This window comes from Anneissia japonica, unplaced genomic scaffold (assembly GCF_011630105.1).
Source record: "Anneissia japonica isolate Jap-2015-1 unplaced genomic scaffold, ASM1163010v1 scaffold1231_len1163931_cov198, whole genome shotgun sequence".
Classification (NCBI taxonomy): Eukaryota; Metazoa; Echinodermata; class Crinoidea; order Comatulida; family Comatulidae; genus Anneissia; species Anneissia japonica.
In genome coordinates, this window is record NW_022728604.1 from 991,604 (window position 1) to 1,016,801 (window position 25,198).

Here is a 25,198-nt window from a genome sequence, read left to right on the forward strand (position 1 = left end):
ATCACTACGATAGAACGCGATTTTAAATTTTTTTAAATCGTGCTCCATCGTAGCAAAAATCGTGAATGTGGGAAAGGGGCATACGGGTAGCGCTAACCGATCGGGTGTCCACACAGACGCGTGCTAACGGTTAGAGTTAATTTATCTCCCTATCCGGATAAGAAGGCTCCAGTGTAAACTTAACCTATATGAACGGTTTACAATGTGAAAAGTAAGCCTTGTTTACTGCAGTTGCTATCTATAGGCACATAGAAAAAAAATATTAGATTATCACTCTTTCTGAAAAAAAAAAATGATGAGGGACTGTTTTTGGAATGTATTTCCAGTCACAAAATTGCATTGTTTTGTTTATGCTGTTGAAATAAATGATGCGACAAAAAAAATATTTTTTTTTATTCTTGCATCAATATTTCCCAAATTTTTGAGGTGGGCGGGAGTGATAATCTAACAATTTTTTTCTATGTGCCCTATAGTTCAGAATACAGCCAAAGATTATATTATTCCATGTTTATTCTCTAGGTAAAAATTATTATCATAATTCTATTTATTATTTAATCATAATGGGCAAGTGGAGTGGCTGAGATGTAAAGCCTGTTTTTCACTAGACGAATTTATTCGCGCGAATCGAAAGCGTCGGTTCATGCGCATACGCGTTCACACCCCTATCAGAGTTTTTGCGAAGCGAAAAAATGCGCAACCAATCAGAGCTCAGGAAGCGAACCGACGCTTTGATTCGCGCGAATAAATTCGCCTAGTGGAAAACCGGCTTTAGGCTAACTATAGCCTTTAAGCCAGTTCTCCACTAGACGAATTTATTCGTGCGAATCGAAGGCGTCGGTTCGGTTCCTGAGTTCTGATTGCTTGCACACTTTTTTCGCTTCTCAAAAAGTAAAAACTTAAAAATATAGATTTCGCTGAAGCGAAAACGTCGATAAAAGTGTGAATGAGCATGCGCAAGAACCGACGCTTTCGACTCGCTCGAATAAATTTGCAAGTGGGAAAACAGGCTTAATATTATAAGGTGTTCCTGCTAGTTGCCCAAGTATGTGATAATCAATATAATGTATATATAAATTGGTTTCGCCTCTGATAATAATACCAATAATTCAAATATTTAACCCACTCTATTTAGCTTCTGAGCAACACATTAAAAGTTAAGGTCTTTGTACATTTCAAAAACACATTTTAATATAAATTCTTTTTCAAAACTACAACTTCAAACATTTTACAAAAAGTAGAATTTCTCTGAATGTAATCAAAACGAACTGGAAGACATTTTCAATCTCCATCCAGCGTAGCATTTTCCAGATGAAGATACTTTTCTTTAATTATTATAATCTTAGATAGCATGTGCATGTGTAATTTTTTGATGTATTTTATACCAGCCTGTTAGTGGTGATGATTCACTGTTTGTTTGGGTGAAAATATATGAAATGAACTGTAATTATATTATTACTATTCACCATTTATGAAAAATTATAAAGCATATACAAAATAATGTAACTACTAACAATAATACAGTAATTAAAAAACATTAAAATGAACAATAATATATAGTGTTCTAAAAAAACTGTTTTATAAATGGTCAAGAAGTGATATCATCATGGCCATATTTAGGCATGTCTTTGTCAAATAAAATTTAGTCTGGACAAAGATTTAAAGTAATGAGGCTACTAACAGAATAAACACTCATAAATATTTGGTTAATATCTATAAACGTATAAAAAAAATCCATGGCAAACAAATGCAGTGACGATGAATAACAAATAAGAAATGAGATTCACTGAAGCTTCTACTATTTTAATAAGTGCTTATATGAGTTCTTAAACCAAATAATGAATTATTTTAATGCTGTTATTATATTTATAAGCCCATATTTTATTCACCGATTGATGATTCTTGACTTCCTGCAGATGCTGAGTCTACATCCATTTGGTAACTGTAATTATACCGGAAGTTGTGTAGAGTGTCCTGGCCACGTTTCATGAAGTCGCTTATCGGTAACGGATCCTTATACCTTTTCTCACCATGGGCATGTGGGTTCACTGATCCTTTATAAACAGCATTACTGAACCGAAGCTGTTTACGAGTTGGTTGTTCATTAGTATCTTTGCTTCTTTCATCGTTTTTAGCTTCATTTCTTTCTTCCGTGTCTTCTACTTCAATGTCAAGCATAGCTTCAACTTTGTCCAGCTTTGGGTTTGATCTGAAAAAAATTAAATTATATTAATTATAATATAATTATATTAATAAAGTTAAGCTCTTATCAAATTTTATGTACCAAAAAAATGTGATATGCCCATATTTGGGTGTAAAATGACATCATATATGGGCACATCACACAAATTTGTCACATAAAATTTGATAGCATAAACAGAGCTTAAGAGTGGGTATCTTGGTGATAAATATAATGTCTTGATCTTATGTACATAATGCTGCAACAAGTAACCAGCATATCGGCAACATTAAGGTGGAGAGCTTCAACCGGAATTTATTATTACAATTTCTGACGTACTAACCTGCTGGACCTGTATATGATAATTGCACAGATAGCAAGAAATACCACCAGACAGCCAAGGGACACAGTAACAATCAGCAGGACGGTGTTACCTGCTAAAGGTGGAAAAAGAACTCAAATGAAACAAACGTTGAAATAACAAATACAAATATGAAATTATTATCATCAAAATTATCTTTCCAATTCTTAGTGTGATAAGATTTCCAAACTGCAGCCACACCCAGGTCTCCTCCGCTCTGAAGCCCTGTCCTATCAAATTTTAATGACATCACATCATGACCATATATAGGCACATCATGACTATATATAGGCACATCATGACTATATATGGGCACATCATGACTATATATGGGGGCACATCATGACTATATACGGGCATATAACTGTTTTTTCTTAAATGAAATTTGACAGTCTAGACAGGGCTTAAAAAATTCCTGGATTTCTAGTTAGCTGAGCTCAGTGAGATTTGTTTAATACTATAAATCGTGTTGGGGATCCTCTATGTATTACTAAAACATACCACTTGAAGTCTCATCATTTTCTTGGCACCGATCACCTCTGAAGTACACTGCACATCGACAGTACGGCTCACCATTACCCTCCTTCTCACACTCACCCCCATTCAGGCAATAGTCTCGGCAAATATCTGTTAAAAAAATAAACAAATGATTGTAATATTGTACAACAGGGCTCAAATTATGATCTGATGAACAGTAATTTACATATATCTTGTATGGTCCAATACACCCTGAATGTATCCAAATTAGGCAAGAAATAGATTGATCTTTCACACAAGGGCAAGTTTGAAAATTGCATTATTTTCAACAGGCCTATTTTTCATTTCGAGTACACAACACTAGTCCTTCCTCAGTGGCGATATATATATATATATATATATATATATATATGTACAATGTATAATATAAATGTATAATGTATGTAAATGTAAATATATATGTAATTAAAGAATATATAAGTACCATGGGCAAGAATTGTCATTAGTTTTTGTAAGTGATTTTTATATATTACATAATTTTTATATAAATAGAAATCTATATACCTATGCAGCCATCTTGTCCAATACCATTACCACGGTAACCAATAGGACACACACATGTGATGCCACTGCACGTTGCATTTGGATGGCATTGATCACAATTAGGGGCTGAAATCATAAACAAATAACCTAAATAAATATTATAGTAATGCATTCAAACAGTATTAAATACATTAAAACATATTCTTCTCAATCATAATATTTGCTTTTTACAGTGTCCAAATTCCGTACACAAGTCAAGGCATATGGAACTAGTAGTAATAATGCATAAATAGGAAAACTAGTTCCAAACCTCCTGTTTCTTAGGACTTTGGTCAATCACAAATGTACTGTATTGGTACAACAGACATACTGTTATGAGTGAATCAAAGGCAAATAATGCTTTCAAGTATGACGGTTCTTGTTCGCCAACCACGTTGAGCTGGGCAATTATTAAGAGTCAAACCTTGATTGCACAATTTAAGTGTAAGGTTACCCACTGTCAATTAAGTTTCAATTAAAGTTTCTAGACCAAGGATAATCCAAAAAACAAACTTTGTCACTTTTCTAAGTGGCATATCCCCTCACAAGACCACCATAGACCCAAAGCTAAAGTTGGACATTCACTGTGGCCGATGGTCGTCGTCGGCCGACATGATTCTGTAGAGAGCACAACATGCGCGCAATAGATTGGTTTAAATGACAATCCATACAAACATCTAATGACACTCAGCAAACAGAGTTGCGTCGCTCACATAGAGCGGAGTTGAATTCCATCAGCCGGCGGCCATACGATGAGTGAGTGCCCAGTTTTAGTCTCATTATCAGCCTTCGGAAGTGAAGTTGTTTCTGGTCGTGAGAAAAAATCCTGTTTTCGAGGCAGGAATCTGGGATTGGAAGGCAAGCATCTTCACCACCAAGCTACTCAACTCCACTCCAAGTCTGACAGATATTTTATGCAGGCTGACTTACAAATACAATCATCTTTGCTGACTGATCCCACTTGACTCGTCAAAAAACCATCTGGACAGTACAAGCATGCCCTCTGGTCTTGTTGAGGTTGGTATTCCCCGATTGGACATGGTTCACATCGGTTCTCTCTGTTCACTAGGTACTCTCCAAAATAACAATAGGCTGAAGAAAACACAGCAATGGCATTTTGTCAATTGATAGCATTTTAGCAATACAGGTTATTCAGGTAACCAGGTTCATGAAAGGGGGGGGGGGGTTCCTTAATATAGGTCATGTTTAACTCAGAAGTGTTTCTTAACAAAGTTATAATAAAATACTATTACATTGCAAACTGGTCAAAAATGGGGATGGGCATGGATTACTTAAATATTACTGTTATACAGTAGTTCATAATAATACTGTACGTAAAGTATAATACATACAATATTGAAATACATGCCATTGTGTGCATTTACATACTGGGAGTATCTATTATACTTTCTTATCTGAGATTAATCAGTGGCCCTTTCAATACTGTACTGATAATAATAATAATAATAATAATAATAATAATAATAATAATAATAATAATGATAATAATAATAATAATAATAACAATAATAATAATGATAATCATGATAATGACAATTTGTAGAAAAAAACAGGATTTGTGAAGATGATTTGAAGAATGTTAAACTTACCAAGTTTGCAATCATCAATAGATGTAGATCCTGTGTCAGAGGTCGTGAGTCTTAAGGGGCATGGTGTACATGACATTTGACCTTCAGGTTTGTAAGTACCAATAGCACATGGTTCACAGTCACCATTCAAACCCTGCTCTTGGCCAGCGCCTTCACAAGTTACTGAAATGCAAGTTTTATGATTTAATGGAATTCTATGGTAACAACTAACATTACCTTGATTATATCCATATCAACATTGTTTTCATTATCATTGTTAATATATTGTCACAAAATCCTAAAAATCTGTTAAGATTATCATCATAATAGTTTTCATTGTCATTACTATTTACACAGTCGCCAACACTTTCGCCATCAGTCGACATAATAATCATCATCCACATTATCATCATCCCCTTTATCATTATCCTCATTATCATCATCCCCTTTATCATCATCCACATTATCATCATCCCCTTTATCATTATCCTCATTATATCAACTTCATAATCAACATTCTCATTACCACAATCCACATTATTATCATCATAATCACTATATCCTCTTCATCATCACCAAACCATAATAATCCTTGTAATCAACATATAATTAATTATTGTGTATTCTGGAACCATCACCATCATCATTTTAACAATAGGAATCTCCAACAATAAAAATGTAACGATTGAGGAATTTTTTAGATACAATTACAAATGTAGAATACATCGTATGCACTCTTACCATTACAATAGCTTGGATGTGGAGCACCTAGCAGTTCAGTAGTAGTTCCAGAAGGACAGGTCATACACTCAAATGACCCCAACTGATCCTGGTAAAATCCAAGACCACACGGCTCGCACTCTTCACCGTTGAAAAACTCTCCCGCATCACACACATCTAAGAAAAGAAAATGTTTAGAATCCAAAATAAAATGAGCAATGTCATCTACATTCAAAATTATGTTGCTGATAATGATGACAATGATTAAGATAATGATGGTGAAAGTAAAGAGAGCATTGCTGATGAAAATATAGATGACAGTGAGTAAGAAGATAATGATGTTGAAAATTAGGACATTGAATTATAAAAAAATGAAGATGACAACGATAACAATGATTATGATTATTGGAATTATGATGTTGGTGCACAAAGCGTGAAGTATCATCCCGGTACCTTTGCACTGAGTGATGTTAACAGAGCCTAGGCCCTGTGTGGTCATTCCACTTGGACAGTCAGTGCAGGCAACTTGACCAGTGTCATTCTGGTATGTGCCTTGGGCACATTGCACACACTCATCTAAAGCAATGTCATGGTACTCCCCCTCTCCACAAACAACTAGAATAAAATCGTAAAATTGATTATTGAATAATAATAATAATAATAATTTTTTATAATTCATTCATTCATTTCACGTTCATTTACAAATTTCATATCCATACACAGAAAAATATATATAACAATACTGAATGATTATTTAATTAATAATACAATAATAATAATGAATATAATATAGCATTACTGAAAATTATTACAGTATAGAAGCATTAATCCATGGTCTGGAGTTTTAATTCCAAAGAGGAAAGAATTTTTATCCCCTCCAATGGTGTCACTATTAAAAATGTTGGCAAGGAACTCAAAAACATACACTTATTGGTCTTTTATCAAATGATGTTATTGTAAGACTTACCACACATATTTCCATTAAGCACAGACCCTGGATTACAAACCAATGTTGTTGTGACAACCAAATTACTGGTATCAACAGCACCCCCAGTGGCTGTAGTGAGGTTTCCTGCTGCCGCTTGCTCTACCAATACTTCATCAATGGAACGACCATCGGACGTGGTTGTAGTTCTGAAGGAAAGAAGACCATTTAGTTGGTGAAAAAGAATAGGGTATTGTTTGCTGGTGTACAGCCTAATTTAGCACTCAGAATGGGACTGCCTGCTGCCGTCTCAAGAGGCCAAGACAAAATTTGCTAGTTACTTCATAGTCAGTAAATTATAATGAACCTCACAGGACAAGTTATGTGGCCTAGTATCGGTAAGCATGGAACGCAGCTGACTACAGCTTCAACATCAGGCCATGTTCAAGACCTTCCTCATCCAGGGTTTGTTTGGTATTCTCGGAAAAAGATACCTGGCTCATACATGTACACTTTTTAAAACCCATTGCAACACACAAACTGTGAATCTTATTTTAAAGTTGAAAAGAGGTTAAAGGCTAAGAACCAACAACTGACAGGAAGTTTCCCAAGTTCAAAAAAGTGATGAGTTATAGACTAAAACCAATAATAGGCCTATATAAAGATAGGAAAGAAAATAGGTGCATACCCATTGGTGCTAATAGCAACAGTGACTGATGCAGTTTCACCCACAGCCTGTCGTTTACGTCTTCTCTCCAAGGTAACAGCGCATTCCACTACTACACCGGCTGCTCCAAAGTCACAGGTCGGAGCCCCGCATATGCCTAAGAACATGTTCAGTTCGTTCATGACACCTTCAAACTCTGTTATAAGGGTGCTAATTGTTTCGTTGTCGCACTGGTTGATAGTGTAATCCAAACTGAGGTCAATTGTAGCGCTCGGATTTTCGGTTTCTGTAGCGCAGTGGTGGAGGGAAGGGTTAAAAGATTATTAATTTAATTACTGTTGTTAAATTTAATTACAAACATTATATTCTGTCTCTTATACACATCTAGATGTGTATAAGAGACAGGTTATAAGGGTGCTAATTGTTTCGTTGTCGCACTGGTTGATAGTGTAATCCAAACTGAGGTCAATTGTAGCGCTCGGATTTTCGGTTTCTGTAGCGCAGTGGTGGAGGAAAGGGTTAAAAGATTATTAATTTAATTACTGTTGTTAAATTTAATTACAAACATTATATTATAAAAACAATATCATAATTTTCATTATTTATATTAATATATACTCCATAATGTATCAATTGTAGCACTCTGATTTTTGGTTTCTGTAGCGCAGGGGAAGAAAGGGCTAAACTGTTAAATTTAATTACAAATATTATAGTATAAAAACAATATCATAATTTTCATTATTTATATTAATATATACTGCTTATTGAATCTACTGGGGTTGTAGCTTGATGGTTAAGATGCTTGCCTTCTAATCCAAATGTCCTGGGTTCAAATCCTGTGACTGACAATACAGGATTTTTGCTCAAGACTAAAAAAAAAACATCTCCGACTTCCTAGGCAATGTAATGAGACTTAGTTTATATAGCATTCAATATTTAATTTATTCATATATATATGGGGCTTGCCATGACCAAAAAAAGAAAATTGACTATATAATATATTCATATTCTCCACATTATATGCTTTCAAATGATTAGTCATTTACTGAAATCAACTTATTATTGCTAAGGTTATGAGTAAAAGTATTATTGCTTCTCTGTACTGAGTATGCAATATTTCCACATTCTTATGTTTAGCATTTAGCGACAGTGCAATGGTTTTGGGATGGCTAGCCTCATATGATTAAAAAATAAAAAAATAAAAAAATACACATTTCTTACGTGCACAAGCTGGAAAAATAAAAGGTTCATTTGGTCTTCTAGTGTCCCATACACCTTCTTGAGCACAAACATAATAGGGGTTTGGTAAAGATGTGAACTCAAAGCCAGGGTTGCATGCAATACTACAGAATACACCCCACTGCCAATTTCCACAGGCACTTAAACCCTTCACAGGCGGGGCAGGTTTCATACAATTAAAAGCTACGGAAAAGAAAAAGATTTTTCTGGTACTTTTATGATAATATATTTATGAATATGAGTTATTACACTGAAGACAAAATGTACTGGAGAACAAGGAATAGTTGAAATGTTAAATCATTTAATTTTGATTTTTTGGGTTTGGTAATACTAAAGAGATATAAAATGTTAACTTACGTAGAACATAGAGTTTGAATTGATAAGTGGCGGAGTTGAGTGCAGCATCGTACGCCACATACACAATAAGATACTCCCCCCAAGCAAACACCTGTCCAACTCGATGTGATTGTGTGATATTTACAATCCCAATGTTATCTGTGAAAATTGGTTCAATCCATTCGCCAACAGATAAGCGACTTTCTTGATTCACAATGCGCGTGTCTCCCGTTTCGTATGTGATTACTGGTGGTATCTTGTCTGGAAAAAAAGAATTCATGATTTCCTAAATTATCTACATAGATATATAGTTACAATTTTCCAATATACCGTAAATGCTCAAATAGGCGCTTAATCGAAAGTATATATTACCTGTATGTAATGAATGAAACACTTCGAGAAACAAGGTTTTAAATACAATATATACAGTGTTAAAATGAATAAATAACAATGAAGAGACAAGCATTTCTTTATAAACGTTTATTTACGATGACTAGAACCTATCATAGGCCTACCGAACTACGGGAATATGTGAGACAGGTAACATGGGAACTGGCATGGAAAACGGCACACCAATATTTTTTTATAAGCGCCGCACTCGAACAAGCGCCGCTCCTGAATAAATGCAGCACCGAAGCCTCCAAAAATGTTATAAGGGCCACAGCACTTATTCAAGCATTTACAGTAACTATAAATGCCAGTATAATATCATATTAAATATACATATACAGTATATATCTATATATATATAACATTACATTATAATAAAACATGAAATCAATTTTAACGATATAAAAAAAAAAACAGTGATAATTTATAAACTCACCAATGAGTATATTACAGAGCGTTCCTTGATATCCTTCAGGACAAGATGACCCACCACAAACTGAGGGCACAATCTTTGACACATCACCATTTATGTCCACAGCCATAGTAACCCACTGAATAAGATTTCCCTGATCTTGGGCAGCAGAGCAGTTTGCTGATCGAGCTGCAACCTCTTCAGCGCTTAGAACATTACTAAATAGGTTGAGACGACTAACTTCACCGACAAAATCTGCTCCTGAAATTATCTCGCCATTGGTGGAAAAATCCTGACCGAGGACAATCCTCACGCTATAAATAATGACATCATTAAAACTTGACAGTTAAATTCTATGATTTCATGCAATAAATTAAATGATACTACAACCAAGTGTGTGTTGAGGAGCTTTCAAAGTATACTGATTCAGGGGTGGATTTAGGTGGGACTGGGCCAATTGTCATGCAAATTACAATTTTTTTTAAATGAAATCTTGAATATTCATGCAAATGAAAGTTCAGAGGGTAAACAGTATAAGCCTTAAGTTCCTATAATTTTAATTTTAACAATAACAGATAATCTACTTAGTTACAATCTTATGTCACATTCAACACAACTGACAAACTAACTTACAATGGCACAAGTGTTACACTGGAGCCAAAGTTTGGGACAGTACCAACAACTTCTCCATCTAAGTACATTATAAGCTGAGACAAACTGGACCAAGTGCAGGTTATATAATGCCAATAGCCGTCATTAATGTTGATATCGTTGAAAACCTCATTTACATCAAGAATCAACACATAAACATTCCTGAAAAAATATTATATATGAAAACTCTCTTAAAATATATATATTTATAGGATAAAAATATTAATATATAAAATTATCATAATACTACTACTATTTAAAATTGTGATAGTATAAGAAACATCAGCAAATGTATAAATGGTTGATTGTTATTTTTTCATTGTTGTACTTACCCATCATATCCTAAGAAACGCATTACAGCTCCCTCACTTCCAGGCTCTGCAAATCTTACCCAGAATTCCAATGTGAAGGAGGAGATGCCGAAGCTTACCGTTGGTGAATACGAAACTGATGAGTCACCACCAAAACTTAAGTCAAAATTGGGAGACTTGGCTGTTGAAACAAACAAGGAGGATCACCTCATCAAATTGATATTTTTTAAAAACAGATACACCTGTATTAACAATGAATGTTAACTTTAGACATGATATGCTACCAATAGACATGATATGTTAACATTAGACACATTCATATTTAGAATTTTTCATTACAAACATCAGACAAGTTTGGATAAAAAGTATTAACAAAAGATTTTAACATCAAACATATTCACTTAGACATGTCAATTACACACATTAAATTTAGACATGTTAACATTAAACACATTAACATTAGATACAAGACATATACAGGTTAACATTAGACATGTTTAGATACATAATTGCATTAGACACATTATACAAACCTTTTTCGCAGTAGTAGCCTTCATAAAGAATATCACATTGGCATGTGAATTCTGCGATGCCATCTAGGCATGTGCCACCGTTTTGACAATCCACTCCTTCACATTCATCTAAGTTTACGTCGCAGTGCAGTCCCGAGTAGCCCTGCGGGCAAGTACAGTTATAAGTGCCTGGGAAGTTGTAACAGGTTGCCCCATTTTGACAAGGGGATTCCAAACATTCGTCGACATCAATATCACACTGTGTTCCCTTCCAACCTAAAAAGCAAAATAAAAACTAGGTTTTACAGATGTTAGTAAAAATTAATACCACGAACAAATGGTGTCTTAGCACCATTCATATTGTATGAAAGTTAATGGCAGAGATAATGATAATTATCATTGCTATTTCAATGTTAGTTTGTGAGCAATACCCGGTGTTATTTGGTGATCGGATTCAACACTAGTCACTAAGTGCAAGCTCGGCAGTCTCTTAGTTACGGAACCAGGCTAGTTATCTTGAGGTTGTAGATTGGATTACCACCCGAATCACTTGCAAGTTCTTTTTCACAAGTATTTGAAAATGTACTGACTACTCGGTATGATAACAAAAGTCAGGTAGTGTAAAACATCACTGCTATCATACTATTTCAAAATTATGATGATCATAATGATTTATAATGGAGATGATGATACTATAATGATGTATAGAATTGCTGGTAGTTATACTTTTTATTTCATGAAGATCTGTTTACTGTGTCTCTTTGAATTAAAACCAAATCAGTACAATACTATTATAACACTGCATTTTTAACTTCTTATTACCAACCGATTGTGTTGTCATGTTGACTAATACAATTGTGAATACATTTATATACAAAAAAAAAAGTCAATATCATCCTCATTATTATTTATTACTATTTTTATAATACCTAATGTCTGGAGTCACATGATTTCCAGGTTTAATCATCATAGACTCATATTGCAGGTTTTGATATTTTACAACAACAAAAAAATAAAACACCCCAAAAAACTAGACATACCAATACTACAGAGACAAGTAAAACTATTGAAGCCATCAATGCATAGAGCATCATTTAGACAAGGTTCACCAACACAGTCGTCTACATCCTCGGTACAGTTGATACCACTCCATCCCGAAGGGCACCTGAAAAACAAAAGCAGAAATAATTTAAAACATGGGTTCAAATAGTTTCTTAAATTATTAATCTTTGAGTGCATGATACCTTGTTTATTTTCAATATTATTATTAAAATTTAAGAGAAACCGTAATAAATATAATTACATAAAAAGGGTAGACTTAAACAAAAAATAAACAATATTTTATGAGCAAATTAACATGTTGAAGATCTTATAACAAAATTTCTGCATCAACTTTGACAGCTATGACCTTTGTGCAAATTCTGTAACAACCGCGGTATCAATTAGGACGCCCTCTCTCAATTACAATTACTTTCTGTGTAAATGGATGCTTCTATTTTGTTACATGTAAAACTATGAGAGCGCTATCTTGTTATTATATGATCTTTGGTTGATATAAGTACAATTGTAGAGGACTGAAATTAATACAGTAAATTATATTGGTTGCTAGCATACTTACGAGCATCTGTATGTATTAACAAGCGTTGTGCAATTTCCATCGTTTTGGCATGGTTCCAAAAGACAAAGGTCAATCATTTCTTCACAACTTCCACCGTAGAACCCAGCAAGACATGTACACAAACGACTATTGACGAGGTCCAAGCATGTTCCATTATTTTGACAAGGGAATAACAAACATTCATCTACATCAATCTAAACAGAAAGTTGTGAAGAAAATAAAATAATATTAAGAGATGATTATAACCAAATGACAAACAAAATTGTATTAGGTAATAAATGTCTCATAATACATAAAAATTTAAAATCACTTTGTGAAACTCACATAGACATGAAATAATAATTTTATTATTGGCTGCAATATATACCAGTACAAGAGAAATATAAAGACATTTTTATGATTATTAACAGACATAGACTAGCATTCCTAAAACCAGTGAACAGACACTAAATATTAAACTGAGTAATTATCATTATAATGTGGTAGTATTGTATACTTTAGTAGATAGAAGCTGTAATGCTTTTACTCATAACTTTGGCAATAATAAATATATTCCTGTATTATCATGTTAAAGCTTATAATGTGGAAGATATAAATAAATTAAAAAGTAGATTTTCTTGTTTCGGTTACTGATGCTGGCTTTGGCATGAAAGGCCCCGTATATTATTGTTAGAAAATAATAACAAGAATAATAAAAACCAATAACTATAACATGTAAATATAATTTTTACTATGTTCCAACATTTATTTTGGTTTAAATATGTTGAGACTCAAGGTTCATACAGTACCTCACAATTTCTACCAGTAAAACCTGGATAACACGAGCACTCATAATCTTCCAGCTCTACCAACAGTGAGCAGTTGCCAGCATTTTCACACGGATCTAACAAACACGGACCATCTGGAATCTCACAAAACTCACCTAATGGATAAGGACACGACAGCTTTCATATTTGTTTCTCAGTAGAACAATAGTCAACGAGAAAAAAATTTTAGTATTGATCTTTTGATTATGTAAGGTGCTATAAAAAATACAACAATATTATATTATATAAAAGATATATTGTTAATCTGGAAAAAAGTCTCAAAAAGTCATTTATTTTTATTTATTTTTCATTGTTGAATGCCTTTTTAAAATCTTAAGACATTATTTCCATAAACAATAATCAAACAATTTCCACACAGTATCATACCTGTCCATCCAAAGATGCAATCGCATACAAAAGAATCTAATTGGTCAATACACATGCCCCTGTTATCACAACTGACACCTAGGCAGTCATCGATATCATGCTGGCAGCGAGAGCCCTCATAGCCATCGAGGCAGATGCAGGAGTAAGCGCTGATAAGGTCAGTACAGGTGGCGTTATTAAGGCAAGGAGACGATGCACATTCATCTGGAATTAGTATCAACATGTCAAATAATAGGCCTAGAAATTTAGAATGCTGGTGACAAAGTTGAAATACACAACAGAAATGGCAATGATAATTCAAACAAAATTATAATTTTTATTTTTAAAGTATAATCACAATACTATAGTCAGTATATCTAGGTACACTAGGTATTCACTAAACAGACTTGACAATTCAAGTGTACTCTTACCAATTTTAGTTTCGCAGTTAACTCCAGTAAAACCAACTGAGCAGACACACTCGTACCCATTGAGCCTATCGTAGCAAAAACCGTTAGAGCATGGAGAAGATGCACACTCATCCGCATTAACCTCACATTTCCCACCTTTAAGATGATTAAATATGTTACAAAAATTTTTTTTTTCATACTACAGTGAAGAAAGAAATTTGTGTTAACAGTATTTACATCACTGTTATGGGCTTTTGTTCTAGCGTGCGACTCTGATAACAACTTTATTTTAATGCGCTTTACAGGTCACTTTGTTCTTGCCACGATACCCTGAAAAGTTTTGTTTAGTTACGTAAGTAATTTATTTAGCTAGCATGGGTTAAAGACATGTATAGTTTTGCAGGAAACGCAACATTACACTTTAAATCTAATGTATTCATTAGAAATTGGTAGTCTTAAGTTATTAACTCAAGAGGTGTGAGGGCAGCACTATCACCCAGCGTGTGACAATTCTTTTGTATATTTGTGCTGCCCCTTATTTTGCATCCTTCTTAATTTGATCATACCACATAGTTTGTTATTTACAAGTTCTTGTGTGAACCTGTGGTTTGCCAGAAGCGAATCGCTATTAAGCGGCTCAGGTAAGGCAATATGCATAAACCACTATCAATCTTACCTAGCTATAAATCTATAAAATCACCATTAAACATACAATTATTAAAATATATATTTCTTTCATTTTTACAAATATCAATGTAAGATTTTCATAAAAAAAATTTTAATAAAAAAAGTTAGTTTAAAATATATTACAAAAACTTAAATACAGTTGGAATATTTTTACCATGACAGTACTACATTCAAATACCAGTACTTGTCAGATCACCGAAGAATCCTTGTGCCTAAATAATTTTTGGATGGGAGAATTGGGGAAGAGGCAAGTTGTAAACATGAGTAGTCCACACCCACCTCGAACCAAAGCCTTCAAATATGAAATTGGCGCTCATACTCGGAATAAAGAAAAAGCAATACCTACCTGTATAACCAGGTGGACATTCACAGGTGTAATTGGCCCCTTGGTCAACACATGTGCCCCCGTGCAGACAAGGCTGTGATGTACATTCATCTGTTTCATGCTCACAGTTGTCACCATAGTAACCAGGTAAACATTCACATAAGTAGGAATTGTCCAGGTTCAAACAGGTTGCTCCATTCATGCAAGGACTGCTGGCACACTTGTACGGGATTTCACAAGATGAACTGAAAGGGTGATAATAGTTGTAATTAAATGAATTCAAAAGAATTTCTATTTAGCACAGTAATTTTGTATGTTATTACTAGCTCATAATCTCACTTACCCCCGATAACTATCTCTACATTGGCAATATGCTACATGGTCGTTCACCTCACAATTACCACCATTGAGGCAAGTCACACCATCACAAGGGTCTGGATAACAGAAACAAAATGAAGAATAAACTACAAACAGTGCAAATTCATGAATGAAAGTATTATTATAATCTGGGAAAGTTAAATTTTCAGCTACGAATGTGAAAACTTTGGCTTACCATAGCATTCGGCGATGCTGGTGGATCCGACAGCGACCGTTGCAAGAGCATGAACACACTCGGTGCAATTTGATGACCCCATTGACTGCTGGTAGTAATGGACAGGACACGCTGTGCACGGCTTGTAACCAGTCGCAGAATAGTAGCCAGCTTCACAGGGCACTAGAATGGTTGAATGACAGTGGGTTAGAGAACTACCAATCAATGTAGTAATACAAAGAGTCTTAATGGCGATATGAAAGCAATACGTCTGGAGTGGAGGTGTGGATTTGTGGTTAGGGTACGCTACTAATTGCCCTGTCCCAACAAAAAAACATGTGACATGCCTAAATATGGTCATGATGACATCACATCATGACCATATATAGGCACATCATGACTTTATATGGGCATACAACAGTTTTTAATAAAGGAAATTTAGTAATTTTGACAGAGCTCAACAAACTTGGTTATAGAGTATTTGAGGGTCCTAAATAATTATTTCTCCTCTCTACTTGCCAAGCTCACAAAGACTTGATACAGAGCATTAAGAATCTCCCAGACAATTAGATTTGCTGGTATTTTATCGTCGTTAATAATTGCTAATAAAATATGCATCAATAATATAAGTTAGGAGATCTCAGAAGAACTTTAGCTTTGTTCATACTATCAAATTTTATGTGACAAAAAAATGTGATGCCCATATTTGGGTGTAAAATGGCATTATCATGCCCATTTATGGGCACATCATACAAGTTTGTCACATACAGTAAAATTTGATAGCATGGACAAATATTTAGTAATCAAAAGAAATGTCCAAATCATTTAATGTAGTTAAACCCTCTCTACTAATGATGGTGAACTATGGATGCTGAGCCTACATTACCTTGGCATGAGCTAGGACCAGTTGCTGGTGGGACAGAGCTGGCTCCTTCTGGGCAGAGGGTACACTCAGTGTTGCCATAGTCCTCAGCATAGTAGCCTTGCGGGCAGGCAGAACATGGTTGGTAGCCATCGTGTGAATAATAACCTGGGCTGCATTGAGCTATTAAGTAAAAAACAATAAATCAATCAACATAATATATGAATCTTATGAATCAATGTTTATCTTACCTGATATAGTCTAGATATAGAATGCTTAGTACACTCCCAAAAAAAACCTTGCAAGTGATGGTGGGAATCGAACCCACAACCTCCAGATAGCTGGAGGTTGCACTTGATGGCTAGTGATGAATCCGATGAATATATGAAACTACTTTATAGTTTTTAAGGGATGTATTTCAAATAGAATGGAAATAGAATATTGTCGATATAAATATGTACTTACGAATACATTCATCTTTGCTCTTGCGCTGTTTTTGCAGTGTGGTGTGGCCAACCGGACAAGACTTGCAGGTAGTTTGACCATATCTATCTTGATATGTTCCAATTGCGCAATTGGAACAGGTCCTATTTACCTCATAGGTACCAGGTGTACATTGTACTAACAACAAGTATAGAAATTACACAAATCAAAAAAAGAAATAATACATGTGGAACTGCAAGGTGTAGCTATAACTCCTGGACAAACATTTCCATTAATTTTTAAGTTTTTCTTCATAGAAAACAAGACTGTGAAAAGAATTTCAAGAGTTTTTCTTTGGTATACTTTTTTGTTCCTCCTTTTGTATGTTTCTGGTTCTTTTGGTGGTTTACTGCTTTCTGTATGATCTTCTCAACTGTTTTCTTTAAACTAAATTTTAAAATTATATTACAGTAGGGCTTTAAATTCTGATTGTTTATCTTTTGTAGCATCCACTCTATTTTTCTTTGTTTTGTGATTGTACCTTTACACATGTATGGATAAATCAATTCAAATAAAACATATCACAACTCACGGCAGAAATCATTTCTGTATGCGTATCCTGGGTCGCATTCAAGGATTGTGTCATCTAGTTCCGGTGGCGCATCAAGGGTCAAGTTGAGACACTGTGACCTGTGGTTGACATCGATGCTTGACCATGCCTCAAAATTTGTTGCTAGGTAGTAGTCTAGCACGTCTTGGCGACACTGTGTAATATCCTCAGATGTAACCACCCTGATATTTGAGCCCTTGTACCTCAGGCCTACTACAGCTCTGGCCTAGAAAGTTTAAACAAGTTTTATCCAATTAAAAACAATAATTTTTTTTATTGGAGAGGGGGAAATCATGGGTAACAAAAACATACTTACACTTGTAAAGTCCCCAATTACTGAGCTGTTCCCAACCTGTAATAAATATAATGTAAAGTATTAATTTCTCCAAACAGTCAGGCACTAATTAACATAAAAAATTTGTTTATATCTACATCACATCCAGTAATGACGTCATAACATACCTGATGGTATTGATACCTGGAGAGAGAAATTGTCACCGAGACACCGACAGAGACATTGGCAGCAATCCGTAAGCACACCTCTGAACTGGAGAACCCAGCTTCAAGAGACACCTGCACAGACAAGTGGAGCTCAGCTACATAATGAGACAAGCAGCCATCGTCCGCCGTGCCATTGGTGGTGTAGTTTGCTCTTATAATGTCCTCTTGAATAGGAGGCTCCTCAACTAAAAGTAAAAGAGGATATTTTTTGTGCATGTACAAAACTACTCTTATTAATTTACAGCTAACTCTGTTTTACTCCTACACTTTTGGAGTCTTTAGGAGGTCGGCTTTACCCACCAGAACCAGAACAACTTAATTCTTGGGTGCATGCCTTACAAAGTTAATTGATATAAAGGTGCCCCACGAAGAAAAACAAATTATATAAAGATAAAATTGAACAAATTTAACACATACATACAGTAAAATAAAACACATAATAATCAAGTGTATAAGATTATAAAAATACTGTAAATTGCTCAGTGAATTGCAGTAAACTAATCTGACCAAAAAGATATAGGTTGATAGTAATGTAACCAGCATTCTTTAGTTCCAACTATCCAACTAAAATCTAAAAAATATCAAATTAATAAATATAAATATAAATATATTTTGAAACTTAAGAGCACTTACTTGAGCATCCCGGGGTAAGATTGTCTGGTGTCCATCCATCTCCTTCTTGACAAAAGTATTGAATAAACGATGATGGAGGGTCATACACAAATTCATAATCATGTTCCAAACAAGCAATGTCACATCCAAAGCCTGCCCCCAGTGGGCCAATTGCAAAAGGTGCACAACTCTTGACACCATTCACTGGATCCCCTAAACTCCACTCAGCACAGTGCACAGAGACTGGTAATAATTTGTAAAAATAAAACGGAATATTACAACACTGTTAAAAAATCCTACCATGCTACTAAGCTCTGCTCTCTGGATATTGTTGCTAGAGGCTTGCAAACTGACAACCACTTGTGGAGAAACATGGCCCAGTATGGGATGTGAGCCATGTACATATTCCTGCCTCTGTCTATTGATAACATGATGGGTCACTTAAATTTAAGTAAATATTTTACATAAATTATTTTAACATAAAATTTAACTTATTTTAATATGTATATGTCACATGACTACATGTGACCACATGAAAGTAACTAAAATGGTTTAATTAAGAAATACATTTTTCCTCACCATTAACAAATACAACAAACTCGCATTTTGCAGTGTTGTTTGCAAAGTCTACAGCTGTAACTGAAACAGTCTGGTAGGACCCTAGTCTGACCTCTGTTCCATTGGCAGGTTCATAGGTGATGGAGCGAACAGCGTCATTGTCAGAGACTGGTACCAGTGGCCAATGGATTGGAATGGTGATGATTGGGATGAAATTTGCATCCACTACTGGGGACTCAATGACAATGATATCATGGCACTGAAGTACTGGTGCCTGCTTGTCTGGCGAGAGAAGGATACATGTACACTGAGCCACAAATTATAGGAATAATATCATTAAAAGAATGAAGACAAGATACCAAGATACTTCAGTGATAATGCATTGGGCTTCAGTACAAGAGGAATCACTCTTGGATTTTGTTAGTCTTGGGCTTTGAGTCTAAAAGTATTCTTTCCCTCTTTTTTTTTGAATTTTTCATTGAATATGTATAGTAGATAATTACTGTAATGAAACAGTACATGACTGCAGTACAATATTAGTCATACTGCTAGTTGAGAATATTATCAATTTTATTATTTTTTTTTTACAAATCCTTTATGCAGGTTTACTATCATTATACTTTTGACAAAATACTGTAATGACAAAATCCAAATACAATTGGCTATAATAATACACATTAGGAGTATTTCGGTGTGTATCCCACCAAGGATAACCCGAAGACTTATTTCCAGTGGTGTCCATCTGGTGGCGAATTGGGCAGTAGACCGAGAGACAATTAATCCCCTACTCTTTTCCGAAGAGTGTATTGCATACGGGGCCAACAGCTTAAACGTCTCATTCGAAAGACGGTGCGCTATCGTTAACTTGCATTTCAGCCCTCCAGCTGGAACACATGGGAAAAAGCGATGGTAATTGAACCAGAGACCTAAAGATTTCCATGGTTCAGCACACACACCATGGCTACCATATGCGCTATAAAGGTCATGAGCACTGCTTACCAACACAATAAGGTATGCTGCTATTCCAATCTGGTCTTTTGAACCAAATGGTCGTGGTTGATTCTATAGGGATTGATGTGAATTCCAGTACTTCAGTAAAGCTCTGTGTTTCATCTTCAGCAGTAGCATATTCTGTGATACTTTCTGTTGGTCTTCCTTTAGTGGCATAATCTCCAGAGGACCATTCAGTTGGTTCTTCTGTAAAATCTCTAGTAACATAATCTACAGTAATCTCATCAGTCTGTTTTTCTGTAGCACCTTCAGTAGCATAATCTCCAGAGGCCCATTCTGTCTGTTCCTCTGTGACACCTTCAGTTGCATAATCTCCAGAGAACCATTCTGTGAAAACTTCAGTTGCATAATCTCCAGAGGCCCATTCAGTCTGTTCCTCTGTAACTCCCTTAGTAGCATAATCTCCAGAGGCCCATTCTGTCTGTTCCTCTGTAACACCTTCAGTAGCATAATCTCCAGAGGCCCATTCAGTCTGTTCCTCTGTAACACCTTCAGTAGAATAATCTCCAGAGGCCCATTCAGTCTGTTCCTCTGTCTCTGTAACTCCTTTAGTAGCATAATCTCCAGAGGCCCATTCAGTCTGTTCCTTTGTGAAAACATCAGTAACATAATCTCCAGAGGCCCATTCAGTCTGTTCTTCTGTAACACCTTCAGTAGCATAATCTCCAGAGGCCCATTCAGTCTGTTCCTCTGTAACACCTTCAGTAGCATAATCTCCAGAGGCCCATTCAGTCTGTTCCTCTGTAACTCCTTCAGTAGCATGATCTCCAGAGGCCCATTCAGTCTGTTCCTCTGTGAAAACATCAGTAACATAATCTCCAGAGGCCCATTCAGTCTGTTCCTCTGTGAAAACTTCAGTAACATAATCTCCAGAGGCCCATTCAGTCTGTTCCTCTGTAAAAACGTCAGTAGCATAATGTCCAGTGACCTCACCAGTCTGTTCCTGTAAGATGAATTCAGTAACATAATCTCCAGACGCCCATTCAGTCTGTTCCTCTGTAACACCTTCAGTAGAATAATCTCCAGATGCCCATTCAGTCTGTTCCTCTGTAACACCTTTAGTAACATAATCTCCAGAGGCCCAGTCAGTCTGTTCCTCTGTAAAACCTTCAGTAGCATAATCTCCAGAGGCCCATTCAGTCTGTTCCTCTATGAAAACTTCAGTAACATAATCTCCAGAGGCCCATTCAGTCTGTTCCTCTGTAACACCTTCAGTAGAATAATCTCCAGAGGCCCATTCAGTCTGTTCCTCTGTGAAAACTTCAGTAGCATAATCTCCTGTGACCTCATTAGTCTGTTCCTGTATGATGAATTCAGTGGCATAATCTCCAGATGCTAATTCAGTCTGTTCCTCTGTGAAAACATCAGTAGCATAATCTTTAGTGATCTCATCAGTTTGTTCTTCTGTGACATCTTCAGTAGCATAATCTTGAGTGATCTCCTCAGTCAGTTCCTCTGTAACAAGCTCAGTAGCATAATCTCTAACTGTCCATTCATTCTGCTCCTCTGTGACACCTTCAGTAGCATAATCATCAGTGATCTCTTCAGTCAGTCCCTCTGTAACAAGTTCAGTAGCATAATATCGGGAGGCCCACTCAATCTGCTTCTCTGTGACAATTTCAGTAACATAATCTTCAGTGGCCTTTTCAGTCAGTTCCTCTACCATACCTCCTATTTAAAAAAATACAAATATTATTCTAACAATTAACAAATACTCTACTCTTTCATTGACTGTGTCTGTGGTTTCATAATTTTGTATCTCTCCTTTATTAGTTTTCACTTATTTTTTTGGATTGAAATAAAAAAGTGAATATGATAGGCCTATTTGTTAATTTTAATTAATATTTTAATTTTCTTACTGTCAGAAGCTGTGAGGTCACTTGATTCAGTGGTGTCATCACCAGCAGATTGCACGATGAATGTGGTCATTGGCAAGGTCCTGCTATGACTCAACTCAATTGTTGATACACGATAATTCTCTGTTGCCGATTCATAAAATGTGGTATCTGATGTCATGCTTTTCTCAGTGGGTTCAGCTTCCCTCCGGCGTCTGAAAGGGAATGCTGGTAAATAAAATAGCAAAATTAGAAAAACTTTTTTAAGAACATAGTAGCATAATGCTAATATAGTAAAATGATGCTATTTTAGCAAACCCTACCTTTACTGTTGGCCACACACTGCCTCCAAAAATATAGTTTTTTACATTACTGTACATGAAAATTGGGGTCGAGTGAAGTTGTCTTGGTTGTGAAAAAGCATTACAAATCCTTGCCAATCATTTGTAATCTTTGTTGCTCTAAAACCATATTTGGGGAGTTGTTTCGGTTTTGGATGGACTGAACCAAGGTCTTTGAGACTGGAAGTAGAGCACTTGGTCAATAAGTACTACACTTCCACTCTATTTATCTATCCGTGCATGTTGCAAAATAAATCAAATCGAATGCCGAATGCTAAAAGTACTCACTAATAGAGACCGGTGTTTCACAGTATTGACCTTGATAACTAAACCCGCAGGAGCAGAAAAAGTCATAATGATCATCAAGACACCTGCCACCATTCATGCAAGGGTTGGGGTCACATAAAGAAGCTGAGATGCCAAAGAAAAATCAAATAGCAATTAAAAACCATAAAAATCAAAACAAAAAAGTCAGATGAAAATTATTTAAATTTGTATACAAAATTCTTGAATTTGATGACAGAAATTTAAGGGTTTATATATAGAGACTTAAATAATTATACTATTTGCACACCTGCTTATTGTTGAACCTTTTTTTTTTCACTTCAATTTAAGAAAAATTGCTTAATATGTTGTTCAACTGATTTGTTTTACATTGAAGCATTGACAAAGCAGTTTGTAAGACACAGATATTCAAATATTTAAAACTGGGCAAAAAAGATGCTCAAAACAAAGGCTGGCTTTAATTTTAAGATAGCTAAGAACTTATTGGAATACACACATTAAGCAAATCATTTTTTGAATTGTCAAGTATTTATATTTTTTTTGGTAGTAATATATCATTAAGGTATTATTTATATTTGTAAATGGGGCTGTTTAGTATTTCATCATAACTAATACATGTTAATTAAAGACACCCACTGCACATGACAGCATTAGTGTTCAAATTACTAAAGAGTGTTATATTATTAGATAATAATATATTCGGTTTTTAAAATAGAAGAATTAATATATGTTTTAGATAAGATATGTTTGATATTTTAAAATTATTTAAACAAATTCTGAACTTTCTGCAGAGTATTAATCAATACATAATAACAATTAAAGTATTTTAGTATTATTAATATTATTATTTCCGTGCATACCACTAGTGGTAGGTATTGCATTTGCTGTCGATGGGTGGGCAGCAGTAGTACCATCTGGGTTAGATCTATTATCAGCAATTGGTTCATCAGTGGTAAATATGTTTGTTGTTGTCATCAGCATTCTTGCAACGGTAGTCAGGGCTCTTGGCGGTGTTGTCAGGAGTGAGGGTTCCTCAGTAGACACTATGTTAAAGATAATAATTACAAACATATATAGTTTCACAGTAACATAATTAAGAATTATCTTTGTAGAGACATTCTCAACCAGCAACGGTTCTTTTCAGAACTATCTATGTGGTGTACAGCAAGCATTAATATAAATTATTTTTGTGACATTAAATAATTACATATTTATATACATATTAATAAAAACAATAATAAACAGGTTACACTATTGCAATAAGCTTTTATAATCATTTTAGATATGAGACAAACTTACCTAAGGATGTCCACTCACACAAGTCTCCATAGAAACCTTCAGGACAGATGCAGATCAAATCCTCTTCATTTGAATAACCTATTCCATCATTATGACATGGCTCATTATCACATGGATCATCTTGGGGAAAGAAAATAAATTGTTTTTCATTATTTTTTTGACTGAAGAAGACCAAATATTGCAATTTGAAAAGGCTGTCTTAAATCACAGTCTTGAATGGGCGGGTGAACTGTTAGTACTAAAGTAAATATTTTGTCCTTCTATTTTTTTTTATAATTGAGAGCTTTATACAAATTTTGAATGTCATTTTTCAAGTTTATTGGCTAAATAAAGACATGATAGTATACTTTTATTCCAGTCATAAAAAATCAAATGGTGCTAAGACGCATTTAGGCAAAGCATTACTTTGATGGTTTAAAACACTTCTTTCTTACCTGGTTGACTGTCATCACAATTATGGCCACAGAACCCTGGTGGACAATAGCATATGTAAGTGCTGTTCATGTGTGTTCGACAAATACCGTCATTCAGACACGGATTCGGCATACAGGGATCAGAAGCTATAAATAAATAAATATCATTATATAATTTTTGTTAGAGGGTGTATTATTCTTCTTAAATCATTCTGTGATGGAAAATGATGGTAGAAAAAAGTGCAGCAGTGTGTATATATATATATATATCCCCCCTCATCTTCGATATTGCCAAGTCGTTATCTATAACCCCTCCTGGTAGACCTATTGTCTCTTTCCGTGGTACCCTCACTGAA

The 25,198-nt window shown here is 35.0% G+C and overlaps 1 protein-coding gene across 1 annotated transcript; it reads right to left on the reverse strand.

Moving 5' to 3' along the window:
• Positions 1–954: 954 nt before the first annotated feature.
• On the reverse strand, positions 955–24,985 carry LOC117114394. Its single transcript, XM_033258051.1, has 38 exons — positions 24,864–24,985; positions 24,430–24,549; positions 23,991–24,173; positions 23,134–23,256; positions 22,529–22,732; positions 20,658–22,340; positions 19,680–19,940; positions 19,122–19,343; positions 18,450–18,673; positions 18,304–18,339; positions 17,970–18,213; positions 17,420–17,575; positions 16,979–17,137; positions 16,114–16,275; positions 15,904–15,994; positions 15,582–15,805; positions 14,570–14,704; positions 14,160–14,363; positions 13,755–13,888; positions 12,967–13,160; positions 12,389–12,513; positions 11,370–11,624; positions 10,858–11,017; positions 10,508–10,687; positions 9,899–10,188; positions 9,094–9,333; positions 8,719–8,919; positions 7,910–7,990; positions 7,519–7,783; positions 6,873–7,039; positions 6,359–6,520; positions 5,927–6,082; positions 5,207–5,368; positions 4,527–4,688; positions 3,579–3,683; positions 3,039–3,164; positions 2,520–2,613; positions 955–2,206 (listed from the first exon to the last, which is right to left on the reverse strand). Exons 1-38 carry the CDS (start codon positions 24,973–24,975, stop codon positions 1,879–1,881), a joined length of 8,130 nt encoding a protein of 2,709 aa, XP_033113942.1. The 5' UTR covers positions 24,976–24,985; the 3' UTR covers positions 955–1,878.
• Positions 24,986–25,198: the final 213 nt, after the last annotated feature.